Source organism: Etheostoma cragini, chromosome 3 (genome assembly GCF_013103735.1).
Source record: "Etheostoma cragini isolate CJK2018 chromosome 3, CSU_Ecrag_1.0, whole genome shotgun sequence".
NCBI classification, from domain to species: domain Eukaryota; kingdom Metazoa; phylum Chordata; class Actinopteri; order Perciformes; family Percidae; genus Etheostoma; species Etheostoma cragini.
This window is the reverse complement of record NC_048409.1, coordinates 14,402,022-14,420,921: the sequence shown is the minus strand read 5'-3', so window position 1 is coordinate 14,420,921 and position 18,900 is coordinate 14,402,022. Positions and strand designations below refer to the sequence as shown.

Here is an 18,900-nt window from a genome sequence, read left to right as displayed (position 1 = left end):
TACCAGGCAGTAAGAAGACAACCCAGCAGGCTCTATTTTCAAGGTCATGGTAGCCTAATTACTGAAGTGTGCTTGAGCAGTTCTCTGAAACCAAACAAAGCGCTTCGCTGTAGGCGGCATTCTGGCTTCTCCGAAGAGGGAAGCAAGCCAAATAAGTTCCCCTGCCCAGGCAAAATTAACAAATGCTTCACTTCTCTTCCAGTTACACAGTTTCATCAATCAATTATAACAGCACATAAGACTATCACATCACAAATGTTTATTAAAAATGGTGATCTTTATTTAAACCCAAGTTACAATGTCACAGGATGTACAGTATAACATAGTACTGGCATTGTTTAAAACTTGCAATTTATTTCTCAAAAGGGCTAAGTGGAAATAAAGTCTTTACCCTTTTGAAACAATGTTTATCAAATATTACCGACGTATTGTGTACTGAAAACTACACACAAATGCACATATGCTTAGATGTATCAAACCACGAAAATCAAAGACTGCATCTTCTTCAAGAAGCTTTACTTTAATAGAGGGAGGTAATAGAGTGGGGAACAAATTAATACATTTGTAGAAAATACCAAAAAAAACAAACAACACTTACAGGTTCCTAAAAGGTCCTAAGCCTGCAGATGAAAATTTCCATCACATCATCAACATCACAGTTACATGTGTTCAATAGAAATATTACAATGGCTGTTCTGGACTGGCTCCACATGATTCTGCGAGAGCTATCTACAAAATGTGTGGAGCGCAGGAAGTCTGCTCTCAGGCATACATGTCCTCACGGTCTGCATTATAGATCTCACCCTCCTGCAGTGAGGCAAAGTTTAGGAAGTGTGAGGGCCGATGGACTTCATGGTAGAACTCCTTGGGGTTGGCCAGCTGCAGGTCGTACTTCATGTTGGGGTCATGACGAACACCTGGAGCAAGGCGAACAAATTGGTTATTTGATAATCACCTATTCTGTCCATCCCATGACATGCATATCTTAACAGCCCAACCTCAATAAGCCATTGTTTAGAACATGTAAATGAGATACTGTGTATTAGTCCAAGGAATGAAGTTATCGGCATAGTAAAAACCAAACTGTCAGAGAGAAATATCCATGTATGACAGATTTCTGTCACAAATGTAAACAAGCAGAAGTATGGAGGATATGACAGAAGGCACATAGGTTCAAGCTAATCAGTCTCTCACCAGATCAAGCTGAATAGATTTGAGATTAACCGTTGGTCTGGGGAGTCTGATCGGAATTTTCTCTGCACAAGAGGCGTGACCAACGGGCATAGTTCAAATTACTCTGTACGCAATACCCAGTCTAGGTTCAAACTGTTTCAAAGCAGAATCATTTAGCTCAACTAATAAAAAGTAACAAAACAAAAAGGTCCATCTTATATAAATTCTATAACTATAGCTACTGACCCATGAAGTTGTAGTTCCAGGACACCTGGCCAGGCACCATGAAGAAGCCCAGGAAGCGATCAGAGAGCAGCATCTGCACTCTTTCATAGTGGGATGGCAGGTAGCCTTTAGGGTTGTTGCCCTTGTCTGTGTTCTGCCGACCCCACTCATAGCCACTGGGTGTCAGCTTGTAGGCTGTAAGCGTGCACGAGCCTGGGGTGAAGCTAAAAAACAAAAAGGTAAAATGCATTAAAGTACTATTTAACGACCATCACTTTAATATCAAAGTCAAAGTACTTTTATTGGTCTCCCTAAGGAGAAATTTGCTTTGGACACTGAGCAACTTACTCAGCTGCAAGAGTTACAGAAACTGACCAGCACAGGATTAAAAACAATTAAAAGACAAATGTACATCATGTATATGCGGTTATAACTAACACATCAGGAAATTAAGAACGCAGCAGCTTGGTTTGCCTTTTTTTACTGAAGCAGGAAAGCCTTCCCAGTCATCTTGCTTACTGTACGACTATGGAAAAAGCGTAAGCTTACCATAGACAGCAGGCAAGAAAGAAGAATATTCGAGATGAAGGAGCAGAGTGTCCCGGTCTTAGTTCAATGGGCAAGATAACTGCAGTGAGTCAAGTATGGAACCTACGCAGATCTGGACTTTGGACATTCAAATTTCACTTAAACGGTCTTTCATGGAACGCGTACCTGCAAGTGATGATGATGGTCTTCTCTCCGTCCCAAGAAGGGTTGTCTGCCATGACCTTTGCATGGGTGGTGACGTCCTGTGGGGACAGCTGGGGCGACTCATTAGGCTGGGTATGGATCCAGCCGAGGGGCTCCATTTCCTGTTTTAGGAAAGAGGTTAGTTACTGGTACAACAACAAACACTATAAACCTGTTACAAAGCAGCAAATACAACCTAACAGGCATCCATCATAACATGGTGAGAATGAGCAAGAGGATCCTCTCAAACTGCATGTTTGTCTTACTTTAAGGTATTCATGACCGGGCAGCTGGTTGGGCAGGTGGACAGTCTGGTGTGTACCCCACTGTGGTACCATGACGATACAACGGATCTCCTTCACCTGGGGGTTGTCTGGTGGACTGGTGCCATACAGGTAGCCTGCAATCTGGAACAACACAGTGCCCCGTCAGTATATACAGACATCTTTTTTTTTTTTTTTACTTTAAACAGAGGTGATGAGGGAACCCTCAAGTAGAAATGTCAATATAACCAAATGAAACAGTTTGTCTACAAACTGCAGTACTGTGAACCCGCTACATACCTGTGCTCGCAGATCTGAGATGCAGATAAACTTTTTGAGGACATTCTTGGGCAGGATGTAGGTGTAGCCCGTCTCCTTGATGTCATCAGATGACACGTAGATGTGGTTGGTTCGGAGGTGGAGGTTGGCAGCAGATATGGCCCTGACAGAGGAGGAACAAGGACATTAAATCCAACTGAGAGGGAAATCAAAAGTTAGGTCAGCTTAGTTACCTATGGACTACGCTAAAGGTACGTTATATTTCTTTATGAGTCATAAAGTCATTCCTAAGTTTAAAAAATGCCTCAAAACTAAATGCCTGCTTACCTGACTCTCCACTCTGTCTTAGAGGAGAAGGTCTGGGTCTCATAGTTGGAGGTGGTGGACGTGATGATCTCGTCGCCGTGCTTGTTGACCGTTCGGGTCTGCGTGGCTGTGAGCTGCGACTGCTCTTTAGTCTGCTTCTCAATCTCCGCAATCTGCTGACGCTGCTGTGACGGAGCGGAGATCTCCATACCCAGGATGATGTCACGGATCTCAGACTGGGTCAGTGAGGCCACATTCACACTGAATGAAGACAAATAAAAAATTGATTACTAAATACAAGTCTGGTGTAATTCTGTTCTATTAAGTTACGAAACAGAAAATTAGCAACATTTTTTATTTACTTCAGGCAAATGTTCAGTCCATGAATTAATACTTACTTGTTCTTTTTCCCGTAATCTGCCAGAATGAGATCTTTGAGTTGCACTTCCACCTTGATCCACTCTTCGTCAGTGAGCGTGGGCCAGATGTGATGGGGCTCGGTGATAGTGGTCTTATCAGGTTTCAGGATCACCTTGGCCCGGTCATTGTTGACGTGCAGTGCTCTGAGGATCAGGATGAGACGGGAGAAGGCCTAGAGAATGGAAGAGACCACCAAACAAACTATTTACACAGGTGATAAGTTGATGTCGGCAAAAACAATAGCAATACATGCATACAATACTGTGATCTATATATCTAATACAATCCATTTCATCATGTCCTGAGGCTCTGGCGGGACAGAGTGAAACTCACTGTGTAAGACGAGATGGTCTTGAGCCAGTCGTCGTAGAGGTTGAACAGCACCATCTGAGGCTCTGTAGCCTTCAGGATCAGGTCTCCAAACTTCTCCACCTTCAGACAGGCCTGGAAGGGCAGCTGCAACTCAGACCCTTTGATCACGATGTTGGGGAAGTCAAGCAAGTGGACCTGCAGAGAGAACCATGACATTAGATCTAGAAATCTGAGAACATAGTACATACAACTTTCAGGAATCACACTAGGGTTATCCTCCAAGGCTTGTTTTTTATTATTATTATTATTATTATTTTTATTATTATTATTATTATTATAGCAGTTATCAGCATGCAAGAATCTCACCTCCAGAGGGTCCAGCATGCCCTTCCTGGTTACAATGATCTGTTTCGGCTGCTCCTCCACAGGGAGGGAGCGAATCAGGGCAGCCACTTCTTCAGCTGTCTTCCATTTGGCCAGCTACAGAGACAAAGCAAAAATAAAGTTATACACGCAGAAAATGAAAGTTTCAACTTCAGTGTTTGTGCCAAATATCCATGTTACTACTTTGTAAGTATTTTGGTCATTCGTAAGTTCATTTTGGCTATATTTCCTATTTATCTGCATTGTTTCTGTAGTAAAAGAAATTGGTAAAAGAGTGTGACAGAGTCCTTTTTCCTCAACATACAGTACATTTAAAAAATAATCATGGTAAGAGTTTCTACTAGGAAAACATCACTGAACATCAGGATAAATCAAAACAAAAAGCAGAGCTGTTGATAATGAAAGTGAGGAGTGGGGAAGCAGTACCGTACCTGTCCCAGACGTTTCTGTCCAGCCCACACAGATGTGTGAATGATCTTTAGGAAGAGCTGACCAGTCCTGGGGTTGAAGATGAAAATAGCTCCATTGATGGGCTTTGTGGTCAAGTTACCTTCAAAGGTCTGTTGAGATAGATGGGAAAACATGTGACCAAATTTAAAAAGATAGTTGTTTATATTCCTTTGCAAAAGCATCATATTTCGGGTGTTTATCTATTTACAACATTAAGAAGCATTCTAAAACAAACATTGTGGAGCCAAAACGATTCTTCATTAAATCAGTCAGCCCTCACCTTGTGGATGGTGACACGGTAGACGTTGGTGTCATCTACAAACCAGATGATCTGGTTGGAGAAGAGTTCTCCATAGTTCTGTGAGGACAGGTAGGGCTCAGTGGGCTCAGACGAGTACAGCTGCAGACCTTTGCGGATGCGCTCCCTGAGCACGTACAGGGCAGGGTTGGCCTTCATGATCTTGGCCATGGCCTGCTGGATCAGAGGCTTGCTTCCAGGGAACCAGTTACCATAGGCACTATAAAAGGAGATAACATGAAAGAGTTGAATACTAACTTGACATTTTGTCGTTTCTCTTTGTCATCAATATTTCCTCAGTTGATGCCTGGAGAAATACACTTCAGAGGTCACAGTACATCTACCAAACACTTATGTACTATGGCACACTGTTACGTTCATGTAAAACAAGTTAGGAAGCTGGTGTGAATAATTCCAAGGCTACTGAAGAATATACTTGTTGACATGAACAAGTAGATGCCAAATGGAGCCAAAGCTGTCAAGCGTTTGCAACATTTTTCTGGTTTATTTTTTTTCCACCTATAATATACTAGGGCTCACTTAAAAACAGGAAGAAAACTATGCTTTGCCCTCTCAACCACCAATCAATGTTACTTTGTTACCCGTACCCAAGACTATCTGCCATCATACTGGCATAGTATCCATGTTTGTAACCATCCTCACCTGTGGAGGTTGTAAGCCAGGTCGATAGCGATGAGCACCCCCGTGGGGGAGGGGTAGATACTCATGTTGTCGGTGGTGTAGTCCAGGAACTTGGCCCTGGCGTAGCGCTCGATGTCATGCGAGTCATAGTCACCCCAGCGTAGCTGAATGTCGATCCAGTACTTCTGTGTGGTGGTGCTGTCCATCACGTCCCTGTAGGAAGAGGTTCACATATTAAGTCATAGAATACATAAAAAGGACCACTTTAAAAAACCTTCCACGATGAGTTTACAAAGCACCTAGTGTAATTTGAAAATGTTGAGAAAAGGACATTCTAAAAATGAAAATATACTGTGTCATGTAGATATAATTTCAAAAGTCATACTTGGAGTCTGCAAGCAGAGACGGTCGAGAGACGTTCCACTTGTATGATGCAAAGAGGAGGATGTCTGCACAAGAGGAATTCATCTTGTATGACTTCCTGGGATGAATGGTCTCCTTCTGCACCGTCTCAATCTCAAGAGCATCCAGCTCCTGATCAAACACCTGAACACAAAAACAGAAAATGTCATCATTGTGGCAAAACAATCACTAATAAAGCATTTTACAAACAAACTTCTGTGTGCTACATTTTTGCCGTTATGCTGAGGGAAAAGCTAGTCCCAATCAAAGAAACAACAACACCTTACCTGACAGAGATCCATGACAATGCTCTCATGAATCTTCTGCCACAAGTGAGCCCTAAAGATCTGAATGAGGGAGATCTTCAGCGTGGGGATCTTGCCATGCATAAAGATTCCCGTCAGGTCGAGTTGTACCTGGAAGCCCACGTACACCTAAAGACAAAGGACAGAAAATGTAGGCCAAGACAGACATTTAGACAGTTCTTTATATCGGACTCTCTTTTCCACAGGAACATAAAAATACATCTATAAAATGTTGGTTGTACTAACGTTGGCTCTGTTGATGGTGGGAGACCACCAAAGTGTGAAGCGACGGTTGGGGATTTGGTTCAGACCAGACCTCTGGGCGTTGGTCAGCTTTTTCCATTTCATGGACTCCTCAAAGCCACTCGCCTTTTCCCTGAAGTCCAAAAAACGTTGCCAAGTTATTTCACATTTGGGGAGGAAAATAGAAAACCCTTAAACAAAACAGCAAGTGAAAAGTATATTCTCATTTAGAGAGTAGCTTTGGCCCAAAAATGATTAAACTCTAATTGTTCTCATATCCTTGCAGTATAAGCACTTAGTATCACAGTCTCTTACCAGAAGAGACCCTCCCAGGTGGGAAAGTAAGTGCCTTTAAAGAGTGTGTGTTCCAGGATGCCCTCCACACCTCCCAGAGCCTGGATCATGTCTGTGCGGTAGTTGTTCAAGTTCCACAGTTTGCCATCGTGCCTCTGGTGGGTCCACCAGAATGGATTCTGCTTCAGCACCTGCACTCGGACAAAACAGAGACAGTTTAGATCGATTTTATTTTCACATGCAAACTAAGAATGTTTGGTACATTCATTTTAGAATAAAAAAAAAGTTGCTTGGCAGATCATTTCATCACATATTTTTGCCCTTCAACCCATCAGTAGTGTTGACATCATACCTGGTACTGTTTGAAATCTGTCCTGACTCTCCAGCCTTTGTCATAAGCCAGTGTGTGTCTGTCCTTCTGGAAAAGTGTGTTGATACGAGGAATTCCTCTGTCCCACGAGTCCTCCAAATCTTCCAGGGTCAGACGCCTAAAACACAGAAAACACACTGCTATTTGCCTTGCTACTTTTAGCTCACTTTTTTTAAGAAACATTTATGATCAGCACAAAACAGCAGCTTGTAGGTCTCCAAAAATGTATAAACTGACAAGCTAACAGGATTAAAACAATACCTGTTCTGGGCAATGGCCTCCTGTCTTTTGAGGGCATACTCAGCCCAAACCCTCTGGGAGTCAATGAACTCACTCTCCCACGGCTGAATGTAACGATACAGGTTAGGAATCAGCTGGTCTTCTTCATGGCTCATTCCAGACCTGAAGTGGGTGATGCCCACATCTGTCTGCTTGGACCACCTGGAGGAGAAGGAGGAGAAGGATTAAAGCCCAGTTTGCTAAATTAATTCACAAGATAATTCACTGACAACAGCAGCCCGCAGGCCGACTTACCGCAGGTCTGACTGGGGAATGAGCACGTGGCCCATAGACAGCATGCCAAGGCCGCCCAACTCTTTGGGAGTGTAGAAGACTACAGGAGGGAAACGGCTAGGCATTTTGGAGTTCAGGCCGATCTTAATACGGGTCTGGATCTTGTTCTCACATTTCACCAGCAGGTCCAGGAGCTCCTGGGTGTTGACCACAGCCTCACGGAAGTATGTCATTAAACCGATCAAAGCCGTGTTCCATTTGTTCACAATCTGGAGGTAAAGACGGGTTTTACTGAAACTTTCTACAATTATAGGAAATATTACTTTACATTTATATTAACATTATATGCTAACACTTTAGTTTTGTTAGGGGGAGGTGGTCAGCTGACCTTGGTGAATGTGGTGGATCCAGAGGCCATCAGGATCTGGCGCACTCTGTTGTGGAAGCGCTGCATTGATTCATCATCCACACGCAAGAAACACTGGGCTGTCCTCTCTTTGGTTACCTACGCATACAAACACAATATAACAACCTAAAAATTGGAATGTGACCTTGACCATTTTACGCCAGACAGCAGATTGGCTGTCAAACTTAAGATACAAGTGTCAGTTCTTTAGTGAAATATGTACCAAAAATTAGTTATCTACACAACACTGTTGCCTTTACTATAGCCACTCAAACTGTCCACAGTGAAGTCGTTAGCATTTCAGACCTATTTTCAGGCATCACTTTCTCACCTCGTTCTGCAGGTTCCACACACCATCTTTGTGGGTAAACTCCTCATAGCTGGTGCGGCACTTTGGCAAGATGCGGCACTCAAAGCCACACATGTTGAAGAGCAGGTTGGGGTTGTCTTTGCTGTAGACCGAAACAAAGCTGTTCTCCCACTGGACAGTGGTCACCGATCGGGGCAAGCGGTTCTTGATGTCCCAGAACACAGCACGTCCACTGGGGGAAATAGGGAGGGAAAGGTTATGGCTATGTCTTCAAATCTGGTGAAATAAGTATAATGACCAACATAGAATAATATTTAATAATACCATAAACTACTAGTTTAACAGTCAAAATCCCAAGGTGGAACTTACAGGTTGACATCGTGCTTCATCAGTCTCATGCGGGCATCACGTGGCCAACACTTCTTGTTGTTATAGCCCACTATGTTTTCGTTGTTGGGGTCTGGGTGCTCCGTCAGGTACCTCTGAATCAGATCTCTGGCCTCGTCAGCGGAGAACCTAGTGGACCCATGACAAAAGCCACATTACTTAAATTTTTTTTTTTTTATATAAACCTCCTTTCCCCCCCTATTCAATCTGTACTGCAAAGGCAGAAGTAACTGCCTTAGTTTTTTGTTTATTATTAAAATCTTGGTTGCAGTTTGTAACATGTGCTGTACATTTTCCCACAAGCATTTCCAAAAGCAAGATGTTAAGATCATTCATTTTGGTGATTCAATGCTACCTGAAAAAGATGTGGATGCGATCAATGTAGCGGCAGTAAAGCCGAATTGGGTGGGCGCTCTCCGTGGGTGTGTCTTGGAAACTGAGGAAGTCATTGGGCATCTGAGGGGGGCCGGCCATCTCACTGGCACGGTGCAGGCCCAGCACCAGCAGGTCCATCACCAGACCGTAGTACTGTACAATGAATGAGGCAAACTGGAGCCCCCTGATGATGCCGTAGGAGTTGGTGTGGTTCATATCCTAGATACACAAAAGAAAATGAGGAAAACATTTAGATGAAATACCAGTAAAAACTTAACTGCATCAGTAAGTTCTTATAAAGAGAGATCATTATTTGAAATGAATGAGTGCGTTTACCTTGTAGTTGATGACAACGTTGTTCTTGGCCGTCATGTAATCAGCGATGTTGTGGTCCACAATCAGACGCAGAAGCCTGTTGAGCAGGGTCAGATCAATCTTCTCATACATCTTCTCGTAGCGGGACTCGAGCATAACGTTGCACTCTCCTTCCGCCGTCTCCCACACGTCCTGCAAGTTGTTGATGCCTGAAGAAAATGTATAGAAAGCCTTCAGATAATGTTTGATAATGTTAACTTTTGGTGGTGCTAACATAACTGGATTAATCAGATGGGATGCATGTTATAAACATAAGTTAAATTCCACCCAAATGCATGTTGAGGTATTAAACAATATGATCAGACTTTAATTCAGTAAACCCTTGATTACTGGTCCTGACCTTGGCACCACTTGTAGACCAGCAGGGGTGGTGGTTCAGTGTCAGCAGGTTTGATCCAGGGTGGGAAGAGACGTCTCTTGTCCGCCTCGTACCACAGGTACTGGTCAAGGTAGGCGTCCGTGATCTTCTCCAGGGGCTCTACATCATACACGGGCACCAGATGACTGTACAGGTCCATGAACTCAATACCCACCTGCAAAGGAAACAGTATTTCTGAGACTGACCGAAATTGAATATGATGGGTAAGACTCATGTTCACAAAAGCAACATAAGGCTTATAGCCAACATTCCCTTTAGTGGTTTACAATATATAACATAACATTCAGGTCACTTTTCCTGCAAACAATCTAATAAAAAACCTCTGTTAACTAAAGAGGTTTTCATCCATAGACAATAAATTGTCAACATTTCCCCCTATAACTTCTACATACACCTGCACTGTTCGTGAATTGACCTGTGGAATATATGAAAGAGAAATACATGTTTAACCTATGCTTTGTCCTTAAAATAACACATGATGCTTCACATTATAAACATCACTGTTAACCAAAAGTATCTGCACGTCTTGGTCCTGACCTCTTTAAAGGCTCTCTGGGTGAGCAGGTGACGTTTGATCCTGGACAAGGCCTCGTGAGGATTGTCGTAGGCCTGCTCAATCAGCCCCAGCTCCTCCCTCTGACTCTGGTTCAGACGCGACTTCACACTAGGGGACACAGAGACAAACTAATTATGTAGAAGAATATATATATATTCTGGCAGGTTGCGTTGTCTGGTATGAATAAACATTTGCTAATAAAGTTGTTTGCATTGAAAATGTGTTTACCTGTACGCCTCCTTGAGCCTCTCCAAGGCCAGGATGAGCAGCTTGGTGTCATGTTTGTAGGACAGCGGAGGGAAAGGGATGGGCGAGAAGCGCCGACTCTCCAGCCAGTGAACAGTGGTGGTGTAGATGGCTACCGCCTCTTCAGCTGTGATGTAGGGTCCATCCTGTGGGCAGAACATATTCACCTCGTTAAAAACATGGCAAAATGGAAGAAGCTGAGCTTTAGTAGCTTGGGTAAGGAGATGCAATGGCACTACTTTTTATTTTAAGTGTTTAATTTAGTGTTCATGTTATTTGTTTTTATTAGCAAATAGTGATTAGAACAGCTAAATGTAAAGAAACAAGAAAATGTTAAGGCAGTTCAAATCAAGAAAAAATAAAATTAGAAGCAGCATCTAAATGGTGAGGAGCAAACTGCAGCTATGAGCCAGTGATAAATAAAAGCCACCATTTGTTTTAATATTTCTCTAGTTGTTACGCACAGGCAAGCATCCCAATGCAAATGCTCCTTTATGAGAGGACTTAACTAAAAATGACTTGGAAGCTGTTGTGAGTGCATTATATTTCTGCTGCAGGAGTTCGACAAAGAGCAAAACTTACTAGGTTGGTATTAGACAGATGTGGGCATTGTCTTTAATGTCACTAACCAAAGAGCACTGAAATTTAACAAATCAATGCAACAGTTTAAATTCTATGGAAAAGCCCTTTCAATATCTATTTTTCTTGTGTTACCTTCAGGTAGTTGTGCTGTCTCTCCTGCTCAGCTTTCAGGTACAGACGGGTCAGTCTCCCCAGGTTCTTCTTGCACACAGTCTTGTCCACAGTGGCTCCGCGGCGGATTCGTTCACGGTTGTAGTGGGCGGTGTTGGTCCACCAGTCAGCTTTAGCCTTCACGTAGCGCAGGATCATGTTCTCAATGGGAGTGGGCAGGCCTGGCACCTGTGATTACGGGAAGAAATGTACAATCAATATTCTGTTCATTCTTGCACAACTGAAAGTGGCAAATTTTTAAAACAGCTCTTGCAACCACGTTTGTTTTTTATTTTCTCATTGTGAGCTTGTGTTATAATAAAAGGAAATGTTTTCAGTATGGGTCTTAAGATAAGGTTAATATTTCTAAGCACAAAAAACGCATCTGCCAAGATTTCTGGATAGGTTGTCAACAGTGCATACATTATCTGCATAACCAAGTGTAAGGAAAATACAACTTGAAGTGCTGAAAGCATAAGCAGTCCAAGCAACATTACACTTCAATCCATTGAACTGACTCAAGTACTTTAGGCAATTCAGACAGAGTCAGACAAACCCTAAATTGAAATGGAGCAGAAGGACTGTGATAAATCCTAGCCTCTTTAAACAAGCCATTCCCTCTCTCTTATGGTACTCCGCTACAGTGGAAGTGCTCTCTGTAATGCACTGACCTTCCAGGGGATGTTGGCCTTCCAGCACCTCCAGGACTCACTGAGGTGCTGCAGAATGGTTCTGGCCTTGTTCTGTTTGATGCCCTCAGGCATCATGTCCAAGATGTCATGCATCACAGCAGCACGCAGCTCCAGGTCAAAGTGGGACTCCACACGCTGTTTGGTCACTGTCTTGGCTACGCCCTTGGAGTGACGTCCTGTTGGGGCAATCAAAAACAATTGTTGGTAAAGGGTTTGTCAATTCCTACAGATGCAAACCTCTGTGCATCATACCATTTAGTTTTGAAATAATAGTAGTCATGAGACAAACACAGGAAAGTGTGTATGCATACCTTCAAACTGCCTGGCCAGCAGATTCCCCAGCCACCTCTCCAACAGAGGAGTGATCCCCCTCATGAAGAACAGCCACACTCTCCAGCCGGGAGCCCAGAAGCCACATCCTGGACCCTTGCCCACAGGACCCTGATAAAAGAAAATACACAGAAAATCATAACGAATTGGGGCTTCATGTTGCAAGCTAAAGGCAGGTTGTGTAGTTGTAGGAAAGTTCCTTCTATAGGACACCAAAGATGATATCGGCAATACACAAATTGAAAGATCAAATACAGAGTGTTCACTTACAGTATTGAACCGGTAGTAGATGAGATGCTTCAGATCTTTGCACATCCGGATTTGTCTCATCAACTTGTACTTGTAGCGGTACATGCCTGTCAGCTGGCCCACATGGGCGAAGATGTACTGCAGCCCATCAGACAACTACGATACATTGACAACATTTCTAGGATTAGTTAAGTGGAAGATTACTGTACATGGTCTTAAAAAACATTTACAATTAATCGTAAAACATCACAGCAAAGGACCGTTTTAAAAGTGAAACCTTTTTCAAAAGCATTTCATATCATAACACCCGTGTTTGTTTGCATGGCAAGTAGTTAAGCAGTGTTAGCACTCTTGCCCTGAAGAATAACCCTTTCACTGCATCACACAACAATCGGTAAGGATGATCAAATTTCTATTTCAGAAGAAAAGTGAGGAATGTAGGTATGTGTAGATCAGATACAGATTCAGTTGGGATGTGGTGTGTAAAATGTGTTGCCGTACTAACCTGGAAGGCATCAACATTTCCCAGTCTGTACTGCACGTGGCTGTCCACCACCAGCTTACTGAGACGCAGCACCTCTCTGCACAAGTGAAAGGCATTACCGAATCGGGACTTCTTTCTTTCCTGGGGGACAGAAACAAGAACACAGCTTTAAGTCAACACTCGAGGACTTTCAGAAAATGTAGATTAACTAAATTTGGAACTTCTGATTTTAAGCATGTGTGTGCATAAGGCCTCCGAAAGAAGGATAATGAGAACTTTATAAGTTCAGAGCTAAATTTAACCTACATTTAATTTTTCATTTAGGCGTGATAGAATGTAAACAATAAGTGGATCTGCCGTGGAGACTGTACCTTTGTAGTCAGTGTCTTGACAGGCTTCAGGTTGAAGTTGTAGTCAAGATGCAGGTAGTTGAGGTTCTTACGGTGGATAAGCAGATTAAGCATGTTGTAGCCCTGTCGGCAAACCTGCAGACCCACCTCAACCCAGTCCAGCTTGGTGGACTGAAAGAACTTGGTGGCCTTGAAGGAGCGGAACAGATACCTGAGAGACAACAGATGGAATATCTTAACCGAAAAACAAACTCATTGATGAGCTAAAAACAGCTTAAATTAAAAAAGACGGGTTAACAGGAAATCCAAAAGATTTCAATGATGCTCACCTCTTCTTCTGGGCCTTGGGTGGTCTGTGTTTGAGAGCATTGAGCACATAGTACTTAAGCAGTTTCTGGTATGACACACGCACTTTCACTGGCTGTCCTGCAGGGCAGTGCTCACGGTACCTGTGGGATAAATTAACACCTACCATTTAGAATTTCTCAAAAATGAACATTTTACACCTACATGATACACAAAATAACATTTTCCACATCCAATCAAATGATGACACATTTAGTCTCATTCCAATATCTTGGTAATTTGCTCACCAGTTCTTGATCAGGGGGATATCAATGGCACGCCTTGTGCGGCCAGATCTGAGGTTGAAGGGTCTGGGTGCCCACAGCAGAGCAATGCCATTAGCTGTGTTGTCGGTGTAGAGTGGGGTGTCCTTGAGGAAGGGCTCGACATATTCAGGAAGCTCAAACTCCTCATCGTCATCAGGCAGAGGCTCCTGACTCTGCGGGAGCAGGAAATGTAAACAAGAATTTAAAAGCAAGTAGAATAGTGAATTGTAAATAGAACCACTGAATGTTTAGTTGTTTTTTTTACCCTGAATCGATTTGAATTCTGCTTTAACTTTAAATAATTAGAAGCAATGTCTGAATGATGAAGGGCCAACTGCTACTGCAGCCAGTAATAAATAAAAGTCACCATTCATTTTAATATTCCTCCAGTTCTTACGCACAGGCAAGCAGACCAATGCAAGTGCGCCTTTGTAAGAGGACTTGGATCAGGAGTTAAGCTTTTCATAGCTGCTAAATATGATTAATCAGCCACAATCAACCACACTTACCTTGACAGAATGTCTGTGTGAAATTGGGTTGATCAGCGGGTCAAAGTAGAACGCTGGGAGATCTGGATCTTCTGTCTTGATAAATACCACGTTGGGTGTATGATACCTGCAAGGATAGTCATAAGTATATATTTCTATTTATTTCTTTCAACTAAATTCTTACAGCCAATGTCAAAAATATAAGGAACTTTAGTCATTGTATGACAAGACGTTCAAGGACATTTCACAGGATTTAGCTCTAAATATGTTTTTTAAATTACTTTTTAATAAACTGCAACTTTAAGAAATGATTTTTACCAGGTAAGGTGGACGTGGTGCGGCAAGTTGTTGTACAGGTAGGGGAAGGCGATTTTGTACTCTGTCCTGATAGGCTGTCGGATGATGATCTTGTTGATGTCATTGAACTCATTCCAGTCTTCATCCCTGCAGAAGACACAGATAAGGATCACTAAGGGCAAATCTGGCAAGAAACATGAAAATTCTGAAAGCAAAATGAAGAAAAGGTCTAACAAACATGTTCAGATTTCTAAGCATGCAAGTGGTAGTCATGCCAAGTGAACGAAGGTTTGTCATATATTATAAGGCAGTCAGTCCTTACTGGAGGTTGATGTCCCTGACCAGTGGCTCAAACTTTGGTCCTCCAGGTATGGCCATATTCAAGGCCTTGGACGTAAAGAAGGCCTTGAGGTCAAACAGATAAAAGTAATTGAAATCCACCAAGTCCGTGAGCAGCTGATTGGCCAAGCGGTACAGCGTGGACATCATGGGCAGTGTGAACTGCCAGCGACGGTAGGTGGTTCCATTCACAAACCTGAAGAGGACACAAGTTAATTATTGTTTGATTCTGCTAGCTACACATCAGCTGAATATATAAAACTCAACATGTTTGTCTTTAAAGAGTGATGTGAAGACTTACTTGGCAGAGTCTTTGAGGGGTTGGTGCTCATATAACCACTCCGCAACTGAAGAGTCCTCCTCAGAGTCCAGCTCCATCTGGATGGCCTCCAGTGGTTCCACATCGAGGATGTTGTCAGCGTAGTCCAGTGGCGGCTCCTCATCATCAAATGGTGGAAAACGCATCCGCTTGAAGTGACGACGATCACGCTTCTCACGCCGCATCATGATCCACATGGTGCTGGGAGGAGAATAAGGAATAGAAATTCAAATAAGTATAATGCACTTTACATGCATTTCTCTAACATGTAAGTTCCATGTACCACAACAGCATCACCCGATATCCCACTCTCTCTTACCCCCACTGAGCGATGTAGACCGGCTCTATGACCCAGGGGATTTCATTCACAAAGGAAATAGCTCCGGTGATGTGGTAGAGGACGGGCACGTCTCTGATCTGTTCCCAGGGCATAGGCATGTTTTCAAGCAGCTTCAGTACTGCATGGGGCATGTACTTGAGGGCACTGTTCAACAAAAATAAAGATACTGGATAAGTTATGGCAGTGTTAATGGATCTTCTTAACTAATTAACAAACAACAAAAATGTTTTTTGTGCACAAAGACATTCAGTTTTAGACTTACATGTATATTACAGTATACTTAAAATATATCTGAAGATGTTATTCTCCTAAAAAAAATATACACTAACATATTTGAATTCTAAATTGACATGTTTACAACAGTATGATTCATTTTTACCCAAGGTACACCCTCTTGTCATGGCGAAACTTTCTATTGGTCATGTCTCCATGGTCCCTGATGATCTTGCGTACATGCTCAGGTGGCATGTCTTCCTTCTGAGCATCCACAAAGCCAAACTTTCTCTTTTCTGAGTAGCGTTTTGCCTGTAAGTGCTGCCATTTTCTTGCTGTAGAGTTGGAGGACATTTAAAACAAAATGAATCACGTTTACTTGTGATATCACACTGTAGTTTTAAAATCACACCAGGAATGTGCTGCATTGGGTGAAAGTCAACTTACCTTTCTCTTGCAGTTTTTCCTCAGACATGTAGTCCGGGACGGGCACAGGAGGGGGTACACCTGGTGGCATCCCTACAGGGACACCTCTGTACGGGAAGGTAGCTGCCATGGCGCCTCCCTACTGAAAACACACACACCCAACAATCATTTCAACAAAAATGAACCCTAAATGTGTTGCCTGCGTTTAGTTGAATGACTATGTTATTAAGGAGGTTTAAAGTTGAAACAGAAGAAACATTGCATCTACATTATTACACCTAAAAGCCAAATTGGAGAGTAACTCTTCTTTACATTATAACACCGAGTCCTCTGGCAAGTAAGTCGCGTTATAACGTCACATGTCTAAAAACCATGCAAAGAGTTAAATGGGTACACATTACATTGTAATATTCTTGTTGGTTTAACAAAATGGTACTCGTCTCTTGGCACTTACAACGACAATGCAACTATAATTAACTTGATTAACTAGCTAACTAACATTAATGCTAGCTAACGTTAGCGTTACCAACATGGCTTCCCATTCGGCATGAAGTGTAACGTTATTCAGAGCTTTAAGAACAGCAGATTTGACTAATTACCCGTTCAGTAACGTTACAAATTGAACTTAATACATGCTTGACTAAACTCTCCCAAGATTGTAAAACATTAAGTCGACTTTGCGTTCAATTTGTTGATTAGGCCAAGCGTGGATAAAGCGCTAAAGCTAGCTCATTGCTAGACTAGCATAGCATCAGCTAACGACTGAATGTTGAGTAAAAAACGAAAATGCTTACAACACCACACACCTCGCTACCTTTACTCCCCGTCTAAGTTCTTAACGTTGAAGACAGCCGTGTTCCACAAACAATCCGCTAGCACAACATTTCTCTTTCAAAGTTGTACTGTCCTTTTCCGATTCACTGTTGTGTTGATTTGTCTTCGTAAAACTGCATCACGCACGACGGCGGCCACACGATGAACGCAGTTCAGTAGAAATCACAGACAATAGGTACGCCGGATTTAAGTATGTTTTCATGCTAAACAGTCAAGGCTTTACGTCGAAAAAAATACGCAAACGTAGGACAAGCGCAATTTTTCAAGTACCCGGATGATCAGGTTTCCGGTGCTCTACTGCCCCTGCAGCTTTGGAGTGCCGCCTACAGGCTTTCTACCGTTTTCCTTGGAGACGGTGGGCCGAACACACATAACCAACATGTTTGATTTCTTGTGTCGATAATTATTGGTGTAGTCCATGCTGATAGGTCTTGCAGTGCAAGATTACTTTTGGAGTGTTTCACCCTGTTTGAGAAAACAGCATCTACCCGCATGTGTGTTTTACTGGGATGCTTGTGATCAGCAGGATGCTGGGGATAATAGAGATTGAGGATGTTGTTCGCCAGCTTGCAACCATATTAAAAGATTTTGTGTGACAATAAGCCAGAGCACCGGAAAATATTATAATTATAATATTACAATTCTTGTATTTTCTATTTTTTTATATTTTATGTTTCAGGCCTAATGTGTTGTATCATGTTCAGAGGTTAAATCACACCAGGAATGTGCTGCATTGGGTGAAAGTCAACTTACCTTTCTCTTGCAGTTTTTCATCTGAATACAGTAAGTGGTCATTATGTATGAATACATAATGCCCACTTACTGTATTCAGATGTATACAACATTAGAAAAAATATCCCTGCTGTAATCTTGCGAAGTCTTTAAAAGAAACTTTTCAGATTCCAAGCTTTTAATGTTATCAAATACTCAGATCACCCTTAGATCATCGCTTTTTTATCTGCTCCAGTAACTTTATAACTCTGCAGATTCATGGGCTATTTCGACACAATAGGATTTTTAGCTTTTGCCGAAAAGTCTAAATCCCAGCTGTCTGTATCGAACCATAGACCGTATATATATTAATTTATATTAACGGTCTATGTATCGAACACATGCCCTGAAGACAAAATTAAGGCTGCAGCTGTGTTGCGTTGGCTTACATTTTAGTGTGCTGTTCAAGACCCGAAGCGTTACAAAAACTGTTCAGTGTTAAATGTATTTGAAAAGTAATAATGTATGTGGTTTTAGCCTTTTACATTACATTACATTAAATTTAATTAGCTGACGCTTTAATTCAAAAGCGATTTTGGATTAAAGTCCATTCAACCATGAAGCTATAAATATGTAGCCACCCACCAAAAATTGCAAGCAATTTATATTAAGTGCTTCTGGAAACAATGATCAAAATGATGGATACAATAAATAGTTACTTACACTCTGTTGCTAAGTATTTGCTTTTGTTTCCAAAATTACTTTTATTGTAAGTTGATGTAGCCTATGGTGTTTGTTTATGTGATTATTCCATAGTAAAAATGTTCATGTACGCTTTTA

General features: G+C 42.2%; 1 protein-coding gene across 2 annotated transcripts; it reads right to left on the bottom strand.

Moving 5' to 3' along the window:
* Positions 1-255: 255 nt before the first annotated feature.
* Positions 256-17,566, bottom strand: prpf8 (pre-mRNA processing factor 8). 2 transcript variants are annotated; one of them, XM_034866692.1, is made up of 43 exons: positions 17,322-17,566; positions 16,537-16,657; positions 16,256-16,424; positions 15,856-16,020; positions 15,519-15,737; positions 15,201-15,413; positions 14,900-15,025; positions 14,603-14,708; positions 14,076-14,266; positions 13,812-13,931; positions 13,504-13,693; positions 13,154-13,273; positions 12,670-12,804; positions 12,381-12,510; positions 12,049-12,245; positions 11,360-11,566; positions 10,628-10,791; positions 10,381-10,507; positions 9,805-9,997; positions 9,426-9,613; positions 9,070-9,308; positions 8,697-8,843; positions 8,349-8,559; positions 8,000-8,116; positions 7,633-7,880; positions 7,360-7,539; positions 7,081-7,216; positions 6,750-6,919; positions 6,438-6,567; positions 6,174-6,320; positions 5,870-6,030; positions 5,506-5,697; positions 4,825-5,062; positions 4,526-4,654; positions 4,077-4,190; positions 3,732-3,905; positions 3,377-3,570; positions 3,000-3,239; positions 2,694-2,835; positions 2,397-2,537; positions 2,113-2,252; positions 1,420-1,622; positions 256-917 (listed from the first exon to the last, which is right to left on the bottom strand). In XM_034866692.1, exons 2-43 carry the CDS (start codon positions 16,643-16,645, stop codon positions 763-765), a joined length of 7,017 nt encoding a protein of 2,338 aa, XP_034722583.1. In that variant the 5' UTR covers positions 16,646-16,657; positions 17,322-17,566; the 3' UTR covers positions 256-762. The 2 variants fall into 2 exon arrangements, with proteins under 2 accessions (XP_034722583.1, XP_034722584.1); XM_034866693.1 differs by having other exon boundaries at positions 16,537-16,654; positions 17,322-17,562.
* Positions 17,567-18,900: the final 1,334 nt, after the last annotated feature.